Source organism: Silene latifolia, chromosome 3, assembly GCF_048544455.1.
Source record: "Silene latifolia isolate original U9 population chromosome 3, ASM4854445v1, whole genome shotgun sequence".
Classification (NCBI taxonomy): domain Eukaryota; kingdom Viridiplantae; phylum Streptophyta; class Magnoliopsida; order Caryophyllales; family Caryophyllaceae; genus Silene; species Silene latifolia.
In genome coordinates, this window is record NC_133528.1 from 7,364,868 (window position 1) to 7,381,430 (window position 16,563).

At 37.1% G+C, this 16,563-nt stretch overlaps 2 protein-coding genes and 1 long non-coding RNA gene across 3 annotated transcripts; 2 read left to right on the top strand and 1 right to left on the bottom strand.

Annotated features, from left to right (window-relative positions):
- The first annotated feature begins 229 nt into the window (after nt 1-229).
- LOC141646997 (histone H3.2) lies at nt 230-830 on the top strand. The gene has a single exon (XM_074455025.1). It carries the CDS (start codon nt 316-318, stop codon nt 724-726), a length of 411 nt encoding a protein of 136 aa, XP_074311126.1. The 5' UTR covers nt 230-315; the 3' UTR covers nt 727-830.
- A 124-nt stretch (nt 831-954) lies between these two features.
- Nucleotides 955-7,987, bottom strand: LOC141646996 (uncharacterized). The gene is made up of 7 exons (XM_074455024.1): nt 7,479-7,987; nt 4,783-5,010; nt 3,970-4,043; nt 3,066-3,225; nt 2,854-2,973; nt 2,642-2,750; nt 955-1,383 (listed from the first exon to the last, which is right to left on the bottom strand). The coding sequence occupies exons 1-7, from the start codon at nt 7,770-7,772 to the stop codon at nt 1,202-1,204; spliced, it is 1,167 nt and encodes a 388-aa protein (XP_074311125.1). The 5' UTR covers nt 7,773-7,987; the 3' UTR covers nt 955-1,201.
- Nucleotides 7,988-8,143: 156 nt separating this feature from the next.
- LOC141646999 (uncharacterized) lies at nt 8,144-10,153 on the top strand. The gene is made up of 3 exons (XR_012545658.1): nt 8,144-8,463; nt 8,545-8,591; nt 9,692-10,153. It is a non-coding gene; the product is annotated as an uncharacterized LOC141646999 (long non-coding RNA).
- Nucleotides 10,154-16,563: the final 6,410 nt, after the last annotated feature.

Consider the following 16,563-nt stretch of genomic DNA (forward strand, 5'->3'; position numbering starts at 1 on the left):
TCACCGATCCTCACCCCTCAATCCGTGCCAAACCCTCTTAAATCTAATCTCAACCGTACGATTAACTCTTAAAACAACGTTTAGCATCTCCCTCCTCCACGTCACCGATCCGCACCCCACAATCCGTGCAAAACCCTCTCAAATCAAATCTCAACCGTACGATCAACTCTCAATCCAACGTCCCACATTTCTCCTCACACCGCTTCATTTCCTATATAAACCCCTCAACACTCCCTTCATTTCCCACACCACAACTCATCCTCCACTCTCAACTTTTAAATTCCCGATTTCAAACCGATACCCAAAAAACCTGAAATGGCACGAACAAAACAAACCGCTAGAAAATCCACCGGAGGAAAAGCTCCAAGAAAGCAACTCGCTACCAAAGCCGCTCGCAAATCCGCCCCAGCAACCGGAGGAGTGAAGAAACCTCACCGGTTCAGACCGGGAACCGTGGCATTGCGTGAAATCAGGAAGTACCAAAAGAGTACTGAGCTGTTGATCAGGAAGCTGCCATTCCAGAGACTAGTGAGAGAGATTGCTCAAGATTTCAAGACCGATTTACGGTTCCAGAGCTCGGCTGTTGCTGCGCTGCAAGAGGCGGCGGAAGCGTATTTGGTTGGGTTGTTTGAGGATACTAATCTTTGTGCTATTCATGCTAAGAGGGTTACTATTATGCCTAAGGATATTCAGCTTGCTAGGAGGATTAGGGGTGAAAGGGCTTAGGTTTTAATTTCTAGGGGATTAATATTAGGGTTTATGTTTATGTTTGTGTTATGATGTAATTTGAATCGTCTTGATTCTAATGGAATGATGAAAGTTGTTTTAAATCTGTTTCTTGAATTTAATTTTGATTAATTTGTGGTATCGCAATTTTAATTAATCCGCCAATAAAATTGGGATCAATTATTGTGGGATTAATTAAAATTGGGATTAATAGTGGAATATGGTCTATAGGTTGGATTATTTACATTAATTTTTCCTAATAAAAATTAGGGTAATTTGATAACTTACAGAGTATATGTCGCTATAAATTAACCCAGAAAAATGAAAAAAAAGAAAGAAAAGTTCGCGATTGTCACCATGTTGAGAGAGATGGTTTTATTTAGGCTCTGAGGCGTTAACCAGTGACTCACTCAACTGACTGCGTAAAACTACACAGAAGCGGCAGAAAGTAGAAGGGTTGATAGACAGGTTTCGTTTAGTCGAATTCCAGGACTACTTTACCAGGGATGATCCTTTTGTCTTTTGCCTCATGAGCTTCTCTCACTTGTACAAACGGAAATGTCTTCTCTACTGGTACTTTAAGCTTTCCGAGTTCAACAAGTCTTTGGATCTCATGTAAACCTTCGGAATCAGCTCTCATATATGTCCACCAATACTCTGCGACAAAAAGAAAAGACATCAGTTGTAATGACCTAATCTCACTTGTTTTTGGCATAACTGCAACCAGGTTGTGGTGACTTTCGAAATCTAGTCAACCTGGTTGCAATTTGGTGTCGTAGCCTAAATTTGGCACTATGGTCAGTTGGTCACGAGCTCACGGCTACAACCATGTGGTGAGATAACTATGAAGTGATCCCACAATCGATCATTTTTGCCCCGATGATACAACTTTGCCCACAACCTCCAAGGCTCTTGCCTATGATGGGATCAAAGGGGTTGGGTACGCATAACTTTACTTCTATGTTCATTCAATTAAAAGAGGAGGTTTTAAGATGATAAAGTGACCCCATATTTGCCACTAGTCCATTACGGTGATCTTACAAAAATAAAGTAGATGGCAAATGCTTAAGTACACACTATACATAGAACTCACAAAAGAATCAGGGGCATCATAGAGATATAACACATACTAAGATATCTATAAGCTTAACTAATAGGCATTGAGTGATGGGCTGGTGGCAATAATGAATTCCGTCTAACATAAAAAATTTCAAAATGGCTCTTGATGCTCCCTTCACCATAAAAAATACCAAGCCATTTATAACAGTTATTAACATCCAAAATTACAGTCAATGTTTGTAAGATAAGATGCCATATGTTAGTATGGACGACCAACATATTTGTTCCAAACAGGATCAGTAAGGGATGCTAACTGCATTAGAGGTCACTACATAAGTGAACTTTAACAGGTTGTTATCTATCTGAAATTCTGATTGAATACCCAACTAAGTATCACAATAGACCTAAGCAGGCCCTTTGTACGGAATTGTACCCGTCTGAAACACAGAAAAGGCCCCACCAAAAATCATGATATCAGAGAATTGTAGTAGAACATAACTCCAAGCTTCTTCTGAAGCATAGGAGCAATTCTCAATTTTATTAAGCATGAGAGCTCACTGAGGAACCCCACGACTTAAACAAGTGTACAACAAAACTATGACTGAAGTCTGAAGCAGTTCAAGAAGTGGCATTGGACAACTCGACAATTTGAGTCCTAGGAGGTACTTCTGCATCACAGGTACTAGCATGTAGCACAACTGCACAAACTTATTCCTAGTACTACAAAGGACAAACACATAACAGCGGCAATGAATAAGGTAACTACTAGAAATACCAGTTTAGAAACATCAAAATTTTAACTGAACGCTCAACTTTCCTAAGATGAGTTTAATATAAATTTGGTGATTCACCATACCTATTCCATGAGAAGATCGATATTGAATTTGTTTCTTCAACAGAAGGGCTGAAGCCATAGGAAGACCAATAGCTAAACCATAATGATCAGACAATGATGCTGCCTCTCCCTACAAACCAAGAAAAATGGACTTCAATTGAACATTACTCACCAATTTAAAAAACGAAACAAGTTTCCAGGGAGACTAGGCTAACAACAAGCTTCGTCATTACCTGTAGAGTCATGTAATGTCCACCTCGCCTCAACACATTGACGCCTAATCTTTCAGTCTCTGGAACACCAATGGTATCCAAAACAGCATCGAAATGACCCTTAATTGCTACTTCAGCATCCTGCGAGTCAGTCAGATGACGTATTTTTAATTATACAAAGTATGAACATGCCTATGGAAAACATGCACAGAAAATTTGAACTACTCCAGTACCTCATTTTCATAATCGATAGCTTTCTCGGCACCAGCTGCCAAAACCCGTTCAATGGTGACCCTGCCAACAGTAGTTGTCACATGGCAACCTACTGCTACAGAAAGTTGAATGGCAGAAAAGCCAACCGCCCCTCCACCACCGATTATTAACACTCTTTGCCTGTGAAATACGAGAAAACAAACAACTATGAGAGACAGGAGACAAAGCTGGCATAATATTAGCCAAAGCTATTCAAGATAAACCACTTAATTTAGCTTTCAGTTATAGATATGTAACCAAATTTTTTCGGGTTCCGGCTTCATACTTTTCAGGTATATATAATCACTATTTTCTGGTAAAAGAGAATCCTAGGTGGCCGCATCAGACAGAGTCATTCTTTAATCAAATAGAAATATCATATTGGTAATCATGTCATTTGTATCAATTGTATATTGTATCTATTATCCAATCAGCAAAAAATACTCTTAAGAAAACAAATTTAAAGACAATGTTGGAGCAAATTTTCCATTCAGCAAAATATTAAGTATAGCACAGAAACACGAGTACACTGTGTGGGTTTTCCGATATTGGGCCGTGAACCAGTATAAACCAGCGAGATTCTGAAACCAGTCTTACCTGTTTAATCAGTTCTGGTGTCAGTTCTTGAGTTTTTAGTGCCGAAAAGTCAAAAAAATACCTATTAATGGAACTAGTATATCATTTATATTCTACTGTTCTATAATCTATATTATCTTGTAAACATAAAACAAGGAATAAACGAATTGTACTTTTTATGTTTAAACCTTCACTTTATGTGCTTATCAACATTTACCCCATAATATTTTTTCCCGTTCACCAATCATCCAACAGCAAACTAAGCTTTACCACTTAACCAGTTGAATAATAAATCTTCAACTAACATACCCTGAGGTTATCCTTGCAGTACTTCTAAGAGCACGCCAGGCAGTAAGCGCAGCAAACGGAATAGCACACGCATCCTGCACAATTGAACAAAAATCTAATATTGAGTGAAAGTGACAAGTAAATAGTCATAAAAGAAAGAGTAAATTGATTATTAGTGCCTATTAATATACATTACGTTTAAAACTCTTACATAAAATAATTTTTCTTCAGAAAATCCTACCTTTATATGAACATTTCCTTCTAATGTCTGACTAGAAGTCAATTTAAACCAAACTAAAGGCCCTTTTTTTGGCGCCTATCAATCATGAATAGTCCTCCCTCCTACCGAAAGTCACTTGCAGGCAAACAAAGATCACTCATGATTGATATTTGCCAGAAATACTTTTTTTTTTTCTTTTTCTTTTTCTTTTTTTTTTTGCCAAAGAGTGATTTAGGAGGCTTGAAATTTTATAAAAAAGGAGAAATTTTGGAATTTTTTTTTTACAAGTTCGAGTTCTCTGAAAAAGTGGTATATATGTATTACGGAGTAATAAGTAGTGTTTCTCAATCTACTCTAAAAGAACATAGCCATCCACGACAAAATTCATCATGGATCCTTGGCCCGGATGGCAAGGTTTCCTCATCGCATATGCATTGTGAGCATGGGTTCTTCTTTTGAAACACAGAACATTAACAATTCCCTAATGCTACCTAAACAAACGAAATGAGAGCAGCAGGAAAGATAACAGATTTGTTTGTACAGAGTACAGACAACTAGACAAGGCTCGGCATCTGAGAAAAAAACTGACGACATCCAGATTCATCAGGATTTACCACATGGGACATGTTAGCTGGCAATTTTGCGACTTCTTCGGATGAGAGGATAGCATAGTCAGTGTATGTGCCTCTGACAGCTGTTGGATGCAGGGCTCCAAATACTTTTTCCCCGATACTGAATGACCGAACTGAATTTCCAACAGCTGCTACTTCTCCACTAACATCGCGGCCCAGAATGAGGGGGAGAAGAGGCTTAAACAATGATCTCCCATAGCCTGCTCGCATCTGAAAGTATGTAGCAATTAAGAAGGAATCATGAAATAAAGGTTACAGAGTACATCATTACTTCATAGTGAAACACTTGGTACATAAAACAACTTAAAGGCGATACAACTAACAAAAAGTTCGAGCACAAAGAACTCAATTTTTAGGAGGAATAATTTTTTTGGTGACAAGAAGCGGGATTAACCCAAAAACGGAAGTAAAACTAATACTCCCTCCTAGTCTGAGTGTTGGTTCCTCTTTCCATTTCCATGCTAGTCGGGTGTTGGTTCCTCTTTCCTTTTTTGGTAAGTTTTGTGTGGTCCAAATTCAATTCCATGTGGGGTAGAGTGTTTTGTGTGGTCCAAATTCATTTCCATAATTTTGGTGCCCAAAAGAAAGGGAACCAACACTCAGACTAGGAGGGAGTATGAAACAAGAACTTTTACGAAGACTATTGATAAAATGTAACATTAGATTCGAAATTTTCCCAAAAACGGAAGTAAAACTAAAAGAATAAAAAATCTCCAAATTTTCCCGCCTAAATGAATTTGGCTATAATTGGGCTTTCTTTATATCATATCTATAATTGGGCTTTTATTATATCATATAAGTAATTGGACTTTCATTATATTATACCTACAACTGAATTATACAGAACTTTCCCTTTTCCACCGATTAATACAAAACATTAATAATAATAAATTTTACAATTAAATATCAAATTGAGTTAAATACTAGGTTTTATAATTGTTACTTCGTATTTTCTCTAATATTTCTATCTAAAAACCGCGCATTCGCGCGGGATCTATACTAGTTCGCCAACAACAGGAGTGAAATATTAAATCCTTATTCCTTAATAAACAAGATTGTTCCTAGATCCTATTAAATGTTAACTAAGAGAGTTACTTGACCGTTCCAAATGTAGTAATTCATAACTTCAGAAGTAAAAGTATACTACATTCAAATCCTCAGTTATTATGTGGTTACTAGCATATAGAATCACAGAGAGCTCGTGTGGTTTCCAGCTCCAACCATCATGAACTCTCATCATCTGATTTGCAGAAAGTATTAGCTCCTATTTAATTTAGGTGGGCATGGGGTTGCAACGATAGGCAGTGCCGAACTCCCGATGCAGCAGCAGCAGCATCAGGATGATTATTGGTTTTAAACTCGTAGCAAAAAGTGAATCAAATAAATAACATAGACTCACACTGCTACGCGGTTTTACAACTGTATCACCTATTCTACGACGACTAGTATATTCCAATTTCAGTTGGAGTTATGCAAGTACTGATTACAACGATGAGTTTATAGTAAATGGTACAATTATCTTCAGAAGATACAACTCATTCTCAAATCACAAATCTGAAACCTGCAAAATCCTAGAAAAATAATCTGCAGGACACATTTGCACATTGAACAGGATCCGCAATTGAGGTTTAACGACTATAAGCTACTTTTGGTAGCTTCATACACAAGACAGTCTAATGAAAGGCGAGTTATGTTACATGCTTCAAAAATTCAGCGTAACTTCCTTTCAACCACAACTCAAGCAAACTAAATAACCTAGAAATGAAAAACCACCTCAAATCCAAGTGAACTAAGATACACTATTATTGGAAAGGCGTAGGCGACAGAAGATACAGTCATTACACATAATCTCCATTACCACAATTCCCTCCCTTTCTGTTCCAAACATTATTACAAAATTCATGCAACAAACACCACCTTTTCTTCAGTATAGCTTCCGCTCAACAACTACGAAACGAAAACCACCACAAATTCGCGCAAACTTACGGAAGATAAAGTCTCAACTCTCAAGTCTCAACATAGAATTTCGATTAACACAATTTCCTACCTCTCCAATCCAAACATTATTACAAAATTCACGCAACAATCACCAGCTTTCCTTCCGTCTATCACATTTCCACATAACAATGAACTACTGATCAATTCACAACTTCACATTCATTCAATCAAACCTACTCAATCACATTTCGACATCAAACGATACTACAAACCGAACAATTCACATTCTTAACTTTCCATTCCAAACATTATTTCAAAATTCCCGCAATAATCACCAGCTTTCCTTCACTCTATCACATTCATCACATTTCCACACAACAATAAACTACTGATCAATTCACAATTTCACTTTCTTTCATTCAATCAAACCTAATCAATCTCCTTTCAATCTTTCCATAGAACAATCAACTACTGAAATAATTCACAATTTCGCGTTCATTCAATCAAACCTAATCAATCTCATTTCGACATCAAACACTACGAAATATTCACTCAAATTTATCAGCTTTATTTCAGTCTATCACATTTCCACATAACAATCAACTACCGGACAATTCACAATTTTCACATTCATTCAATCAAACCTAATCAATCACATTTCGACATCAAATAATACTACAAATTGATTCAATTCACAAACGCAATAAATTAATCGACAAAAACGAAAGCGAGAGACATACACGAAGGTCAAGAGGGTTAACGGAAACAGCGCGCGCACGAATCAAGACCTCATTAGACTTAAGATCAGGAACACTGACATTATCACGAAGCTCAAGAACTTCCGGACCGCCAAAACGAGGCAACAAAACCGCTCTACAGCTCGTCACAATACTCCTATAATGATGATAATCGCAATTTCCAGTACTAAACCCTAACTCTAACCTTAACCCTAAATCGACGTTGTTCGACGGAGAAATTGAATTAGGGGAGAATTTGTTCAATCTGACGCCATGCAATGATTTAATAAACCGCATTATTGTTGTAATTGGAGTATGAATTTGAGTAAGATGATGATTGAGGGATGAAGAATGAAGATTTGCGGTTTAGTGCATGTGATTATGGAAAACGTGGAGGTTGTAGAGAGAGAAATGAAGAAGGAGCTTTAATGGCGGATTTGCGAGCAACGAGGGGAGGTCGACGTGTATGTAGTAGTGTCCGCAAAGTGAAGTACTTGCGAGTTACAACCAACAATTGAAAAGTTGAGTAGTTTGGTTAGTCTCGCGTAAGACGGTTTCACACAAAGATGATATAAAACGGATTTCAAATATAATTGTATCTACACCTTACCTTAAATGTGTATGCTCCAAGTTACTATTCATTGTAATGAATAGTAACTCCAACAATGAATAGTACCACTTTTTTGGGTTGGACTGAGTGATGTGGTGTGATTGGGCCTTGTTTTTTTGGTGTGCTGCATTGGGTTGACCATTGAATACTACCACTTGATTTGCGAGTTCATGGCCTTTTAGCATTTGCTCACAATTATTTTCCTCATTTTCCTCCCTGCCGTTCGTTCACCTCAATTATTTTCTCTCTCAAAACCTCCTGTTTCATCCTGCTCCTTCCTTCACCATCGCTTTTGATGAGACACCAGCTGCTTTTTCCATCAACAAATCACAAGCAAAGAATTTGCTTTATTAATAATGGCCATTTGTTTTGTCTCAGGTACCCCTTTATTTAACCTGTCATTCATGATTTGATTTTTGTAATAGTTTGTATTGATGTATTGATCTTCATTTAATTCAGATTTCCCCGAGCATCACAGTCACCCATGTCATTCCCGACTGCAAATGGTAATTCGTTCTTTCTTCTTTTGTAAATTGATTCAAGTTTTCATTTTTACTTACTAATGATGGTGGGTTTGGCTAAGTTATCTGGGTAGTTTGAGTTTATCTTCATACATTCATAGATCAGAATAGTATAACTTCAAACAAAATTGACATTCTGTGATTATCATCTCAAGTTGTTGCATTATTGTTTGTTATTTATTGCAGTTTGATAACTAAACAAATGTGATTTTTACAAGCAATCTCATAGGGGAGATCGTAGACATACATTTCTGTTTGGCTAACTGACCCACTTGGCACTCACCGTTGAATAACGTTGAATAATTAGTAGTAGCAATTCACAAAGATGGAAAGTAATCCCTCTGTCTCATTTGAGATTTTGAGGTGTAAGATAAAAGTAAACAAATGATTGGGACGAAGGGAGTATATTATTTTTTTTGGGCATGGTCACTCATGAGGAAAATTCCGTTTTACGATAACTGGTTGTTGATAGTCTTCAAAATCTTTATAAATCGGCAATATGTTGTCATCATTACAGATCAACACGACCAAAAATCATAGCGCCTAATGCCTTGATAGTACACGTTTAACAGTCTGTGCTGAAGTGGTTCTGTAGGTTTTATAGGACTATCAATGTGTGTTTTTATTATTGCTGATACGTCCTTCATGCCGTCCTGTATTAGTATTCCTAAGACACCACGCTAACCACGCTAATCTTGTGACTGAGTCAAGCATCAAAGTCTGATCATGTTCCTCTGAGCATGACATACTGATAGTCCATTGCCCTGCTATAAGGATCGGATGCATTAAGTAATCACCACCGAGTTTCTCTTTTATCCCAGCTTGTACTGCATAGTTAGTCTTGATCCCTTTTCCGACAAGTCCATATGTGAAATTCCGCAATTGAGTCAAGTACAACGGCTTTAATTATTTCGATAATAACCAATGTGTCGTAGTTATTCTCATCATTCCTTCTGCATCATGCTAAATATCTGGCATTTCTGTTAAATTCTCAAATGAGACGGTTTCTTGGTTATTTATTGGAGACCGGCCTATTTACCACTAACTACTCATTGATGCATTTGATTCTTACGGATTCTCTTCAGTCAGGGACATCAGAAGAATAACTGCGATCAACAACAAAGAACTTGTAAGGGTCTCGGAGCAAGCATTAGAAGATTGTGATAAGGCCAAAATGGGATGTGATAATGGCTGAGTATGCATTTCAAAATATTAAACAATCGGAAAACGCTTTACTTTGTGCGATTGTTAACCAGCCTATTAGAGCTGGTGTCCATGGATCATCTATTGACTTTCAACTTTATACTGGAGCGAGTAATCACTAATTGCCCTTGGCTTATAATTTTATATACTTGTAGTACGATATGCCTTCAGTCATAACTTGAATTTTCGATGGATTTATGAACTTTACGGTTGCTTATATCGTCTCCCCTATAAGTATATGTACTCATTGTTTATCAGTAATTTATGAGGATCTCTTTTTTCCTAAAAATGCTTCTAGCTTCGACAATCGGCCCTTAAGATAACCAGTAATTAGCTCAGTCTTCCGTTTTCACGTCTTGTTCCGTTGTTTTATCCTTCTTTGTTTCATGTTTAACCCAAAAGCTATTATTAGCGTATTGAATGAACATTTAACATGTTTGTCTTAGGGAATGTATGATGGTGAATTCTCAAGCAATCCAGATGATATTGACCATTCAGTACTAATTGTAGGCTACAACTCTGAAGGCGGCAAAGATTACTGGATAGTAAAGAACTCGTGGGGTTCCGACTGGGGGATGGACGGCTAAATGTACATAAGAAGGAACACCAACTTACCACATGGTGTTTGTGCCATCAATGCCCAAGCTTCTTATCCAACTCGGACATCTTCGGCTGTGACTCTTAATCTATCTCCATCATAACTGGTAGTTGCCAAACCGAAATAGTGAATAATGAATTCTTGTTTCTAGGCAAGGTTTGCTTCTTGGTATATATTTATTTTTGGCCAGGGTTCGCTTCTACTGTGATTTGTATGCTTAATGTTATTGTTTTTAATGTTGTTTCTGCAGCCTTTTACTGTAAACATGGAGTCATATGGAAGAGAGCCCTGATAATTTCCGCAAAATGGCATGACCCCTATATATCAGGTTATCTGTGTGTTTTTTTACCCCCAAGTATCTCTTATGTTGTCTTTTGTTACAATTTCGCTCAGTGTCTTCCGTATTTTACATTGTTGGAGATTAAATTAGCAATATTAGCTTGTTTTAATATCCTAATTCTCAATATCTTGTTTGTTGGTGACAACAGTCAGTGGACAGTTTCTGGTACACCATTAGATTTGAATGGCGAAAGCTGAAAGACATTTTATTGGAAGCTGAATATAATGAGTATGCTGATACAAATGGCAACGGAGCAGCATTTTGTCGTTCTGCTGCCCTTATGGTAAGTTAGTTATGTCATGTAGTCTTAGTTTGTTTCCTGCCGCTGTTCTTAATACCTTTTTGGGTTTCAGAGTCCTGGTTTCGTTTGTTGATCTAATTGTTGTTTGTATCTTAAGAGCATCATACCTGTGAAAAAAAAACCCTTAAGTGGAAATTTTTGGTACTCAAATTTCAATAAGCCTTTTAATGCAGTGTCGTCGACCCTTATTTAATACCATGGACCTATGTGTATATTAAGAAATGAGGGAGACTCATGATAATGGCCTAATGGGGGTGTCATTAAGAGCATGCTTTAAGAAATTTAAAGTGCATAATGGTGAGCAATGATTCCAACTTTGAATCCTTAAAAAACAGGGGAGAAGGAGTATCATGATCAGATCATATTTCTAGATGTCTTTCTAATTAGACTAATCCCATTAATTTTGCAATCAATGTCATTGGACCAATTATGGTTAATGGTACATATTCTCATAATTGGTGATTGTGGCCTAAAAAGCTAATTAACTTTTTATATGGTTAGAGGTTCATGTAAATATAAAAGAGATCTTCACACCTATTATCTTGGGGGACCTTGGCTTGATAAGACGAATCTCTCTCTGAACACTGTAACTCAAAAGAATATAAGTCATCTTTCACACCTATTATTTACATGACTCACATACAAACAGGATATATTTGCTAGCAACAGAACTGAATTGAGTGGTATCATCCTTTTTAGCTCGTGCTACTGAAGAAGTGAGAGTCGGTATTTCCAAAATTGTGTCTACCTTTTCGTGTTTTTCTTACTTAGTTGTTGTGAAATATGCAGGTTGACGCAAGTCTCAGCGGACTTAGGAGGAGGTTGTTGGGCAGGATGCTAAATATTGGAGCATGCTTATTCTTACTTGGAAAGGGTTGCTGAGATGGTTGGTCAGGTGTGTTTTTTTCTTTTGCCTTAATCAGTCTCTACTCTCTTCTACTATTCAGTTTGTTAATTTTCATTGGATTGAATGGAGTCACCCTGAAACGTCGGGTCAAATAACAAGATATTGGGCCATAGTCTAGGGAACTTGTGACCTATTTTATCCGAGGTTGGTATGTGGTTTTGGATGTAACTTGCTTTTTGTTCATGTTAAATTGTTTAGGCATAATCGACTAAATGACATTATTATACTATCAACTTTCTTTTTGCTAAATGACAAATAGGTTGATCTCAATTAGTCTAACCTTGCTTTATTTCAATAATCATCTTTCTTGTTAATTAACATAAATAATGCAGCCAGGTAAATGACAAAAAAAAGGAAATTAGTTTATAATCTTGCTTTATTAACCATCCCCACGCATGCATTCTGACATGTGAAATCCCATATTCATTGTTGTGTGTTGGCCTGGAATTTGGACCTTATAAGGGCTTAGAATTGAGAAAAGACTAATAGTATCGGATTCTTCTCGGGTTGGTTGACCTTTAATGAATTCCTATACTCCTTGAAAGACACGATTAAAGGATCCTTCCTTCACTGTGATACCAAGATCTTGAAAGTTCTTAGATCCGGATTTGTGGAACTAAAAAGGAAGGAGGCCGGAAGATATTAAGATATAAAATTACTGGGATGGGAAATGGGTCATTGGATAAGACCATGTTCAGTTTGTCTGGTAGTTTAGTTTTTATTAAAGTTGCGCTGGGTTGAATCTGAGTTGCGGAATGTTAGATGTGATAGTTAGACCTAAAGTTTCTCCCCAACTCATGAAAAACATGTAATTCATTAACTAAAGAGACCAAGCTCTTGAAAGTTCTGAGATCCATTTTTGTGGAATAAAAAGGGCGTGGGAGATAGTGCGAGTGACTCCGTATTAGTTAGAGATAAAATGTTGTGGGTCATGCTAGAACCATGCTCAGGTTGTCAGGTCGTTTTAGTGTCCCTAAAATTCGATTCAAGCCTTTATTATGGGATTATAAGGATGTCAAACGTTCAGAGGGAGCTGGACCTAAATTTTCGCCTGAAGTTGGGAAACCATTTTACTATACTCCATATTGCCCTAGATAGTCTCGAGTATTTCTGTTCAACTTGATCTGCGAGAAATGAAGATCAGTAAATTGATATATGAGTTCCAGCATATTGAAAGTAGATCAGTTTGCGGACCCACTCAAGTATGATTTATTAGTATATTAGTAATGAATTGTTGTGTGTTTTCCCTTATATATCTTGTGATCATCATGTTCCCCCTTCTTTTTTCCTTATATCTCCTCAGAGCTTGTACCTCTTATTTGTACTTTGATTTTACAATTTCAGAGACCATACTTTCATAATGAGTGAATGTAAACAAAAGCAAAAGAGAGAGAAGGATGGAACTCGAGGAAGGAGGGAGGGGGAGGGAGTCATATATGAAGGAAAGGAATGCATATATTAACAAACAAAAGTCAAGGAGAACTCACTTTAACCAATTTCTACAAAATAAAAGGTGTTTTTGGGCACTGGAGCTTCAAATTTGTGTTTTAGGTATTGTATTGTTTGTTTGTTTGTTTGTTGATATTTTAAGGAATTAAAAGATTCATTTATTGGATATCTCTGCATATCTATGAAAATTTGATGGAACTTATTTTGATCTAAATCGAATTATTGCTTGCTCTTATCAGAAGTTGGAATAGGGTAAGGTTGAATAAACTTTTCTCGATGCACTTGGATGCTATTCTCGTGCTTATTTTCATTTTTGGGCATCATGAGACAGGCACTCTACGTTGCTAACACAAGGAGAATGTTGTTTACATCCAACCACTCGATCCCGCAATTTGCGGGAGCCTTCCAGGGAATGGGATAGTGTTGTAGTTGTTGAGTAAACAGTTGTTGCACGACCTGCAAATGGATTTTTTTTTGCTTTTCAACCTTTAACAATTCACTAGCAAAGTCCACGTTAAGCATATGCATATCAATCGTAATTCTCACACTCCCTCTCATCCAGACCAGAGGTAACATGAACCCACTTTTCACCTCACATAAAGTGGGTCCATGTTACCATAGGTCTGGATGGGAGCGAGTATATAGTTGTGGACTTTTTGTCAAATATTATGATTTTTGTTTTAATTTGGGTCTGTTGTTGGATGATTATGGAATGTTAGTGTAATCTCCTTTCTCTTCCTCTCGTACGACTAATTTTATGTTTGGTATGTCTTGCAGGACATGAACATCCTTTCTTTTGGATGACAACAAATGATAACTCTGCATTCTTTTTTTACAGACCATCTTTCGACAAACCAGTGTGTGTTACTTTGTTTTCTCTATTTTTTGTTATAGCAAAAGCTATCCATTTCAAGAGTTTTATATTTGCATTTTTAAAACTAAGCTTCCATTAGTATGGTAGTTATCACTTTGATCTATGACTTTCTAGGTCATGTTAGGATCCTCAGTTTATTGTTACTGTTAGTGTTGGTATTTATATGTGAGATATATTTCTTCGCTTTGGGTACAATTGGAATCTTGCCTTCCTCAAATCATATTGATTCATGTAATTCGCACTTTTGCGACATGACCATATGACGGAGGGGGAGAGCGAGGGTTCGAGGATGGAGGGAGGAGGGAGGGGGGAGGAGAGATGAAGTGAGTAGGAGAAAGATGGATGGAATAACAGTTAGTGTTTATTTTTTCTTGGATTAAGAGGTATATGGGAAGGGGGAAAAAAATTGGTGTTTGGTTTTGTTTAGATGGTGAAGGAGAGATGAGAGCATTGAGAGGGAGGGAAGTAGAGGGCTGGTGAGCAAATATGCTTTTCACACCATCTCCGCATGTGGTGTACCCGTATTGATTCTTGCTTAAATTGCAACTAGCTGCATGCTTATCAAGAATAGATTGCCTTCACATGTGTGATGTATCCATAATTGATTCTACTTTATATAGGACTACCTGCATATCTATCATAACAACGAAATGACGTGCTTATATAGGACAAGCTTCATACCCTTATTTAAAGAGTGATGTTCATGTTAAGAGTTAATATATAGTCGACAAGGATGAACCTATTTAGAAAAATGCAATAGGATACGGCGATTGTCTCTTTGATATTTAACTTCCATGTTCCAACGTCGTGTTAGGGACCTCTGTTTTTGCAGAGATTGGTATCGTTTATGTTGGTATTTTTAATTCCCTTTTGAAAAACTTAGATATCGTCTTGCCTAAATCATTTAGATTCACGAAATTTGTAATTTAGTGTCAAACTTATGCGAGGAGGGAGGAGAGGAGAAGGAAGGGGGAGAACGATAGAGGCAAAAAAGAGTTTATGCTTGGTTTAGCTAAGATTGAGAGGGAGAGGAGGAGATGAGACTCTATGTTTGGTTTCTTTAGGTAAGGAATGAGGGAAGAAGTGGGAAAATGTCAAACCTGTTACTAAGATCGAAATCAAAAACTGTGTGTATTTTGTGTATAAGTCACGTGCTAAGGCTACTAGCCTACTATAGCCTTCAAATTTGTTACTGGCTTATTGCTCTATTTGCAAGCTTCTGAGTGAGGAGCTGGTAGAGCATCGTGATTAAGAAAGTATTGTGGCTTTATCATAGTGTATACCTGGTTTCTACCTTGCTTACATTTTTATTGTTTTTTTTCCCTTTATGTTTTATTGCAGATTGATGTTATAACATGGATCGCTGCACCCGTACGTCATACATCCAGCTTTTTATCTTCCATAGGTTTAGGAATGGAAGATCATAGTGGTTGTCGTTGATTTATTTTGTGAAAGATTAATAGCAATGACTCTATTTATTGATATTATATAGAATCGTACTCTTACTCAGAATCATACTCTTACAGGACTCGAGGGTAGTTTACGTTAATGCATCAATAGAAGATGTGTTTAGTAAGGAAGTTTAGTGTTGTAGCAACTAATATTGTAAAGGTTTAAGCAGGAAATTGGTATACCCTTTTGCACAGGCACTTAATTGTCATTATAGGCAGGGACGCAATGTAGCTTGCCAAGAGATACGAAATGATGACCATCCTTCTGTACATGTTAGTGTAAGCCTTGGGATTTGCTTTTATCTATGATGGTTTGGGATTTAATTCTATGTAAAAACGTGCTTAAATGGATTAACTACAATTTGTTTTGGAGCTACCATTGCTTTAACACAAATTCTTATTTAAGACACTCTTAAATTTAAGAAGACACTCACAACCTATTTAAATAATGTTAAACATGACAAGAGGATTGTGAGAGGTCTTAACTTAAAAAAACTCATAAGAAAGACCTATAAGTTAATAGGAGTCAAGGAGAGGAAAATGGAAGAATGTGGACGATAAGAGGGATGAGGGAGGAGGAGTAATACTTGTGCTAATTGGAGAGTAATAATATGAGAGCAAGTAGAAGAGGAGGGAAAATGGAAGGTATAAAAGAGGAGGCAGGGGGAAGGGATGAAGGTCGAGAAAGAGAGTAAGGGTAAAGAAGAGGAGGTAGAGAGGGGTAAATGAAAGAATACGGACGATAAGAAAAAAGGGAAAGAGGAAGGAAAGGAGAGGAGTAAGTGAAAGATATGGAGGAGTACTTGGAAAAATGGGAGAAATAATATGAGAGCA

Excerpts from the sequence above, each read along its gene's own strand:
- LOC141646997 (XM_074455025.1), top strand. The coding sequence starts at position 316 with ATGGCACGAACAAAACAAACCGCTAGAAAATCCACCGGAGGAAAAGCT.
- LOC141646996 (XM_074455024.1), bottom strand. The coding sequence starts at position 7,772 with ATGCGGTTTATTAAATCATTGCATGGCGTCAGATTGAACAAATTCTCC. Across the intron at positions 5,011-7,478 it reads TTAACCCTCTTGACCTTCGT|ATGCGAGCAGGCTATGGGAG; the intron begins GTATGTCTCTCG and ends ACATACTTTCAG. Across the intron at positions 4,044-4,782 it reads CAGCTAACATGTCCCATGTG|GATGCGTGTGCTATTCCGTT; the intron begins GTAAATCCTGAT and ends TCAATTGTGCAG.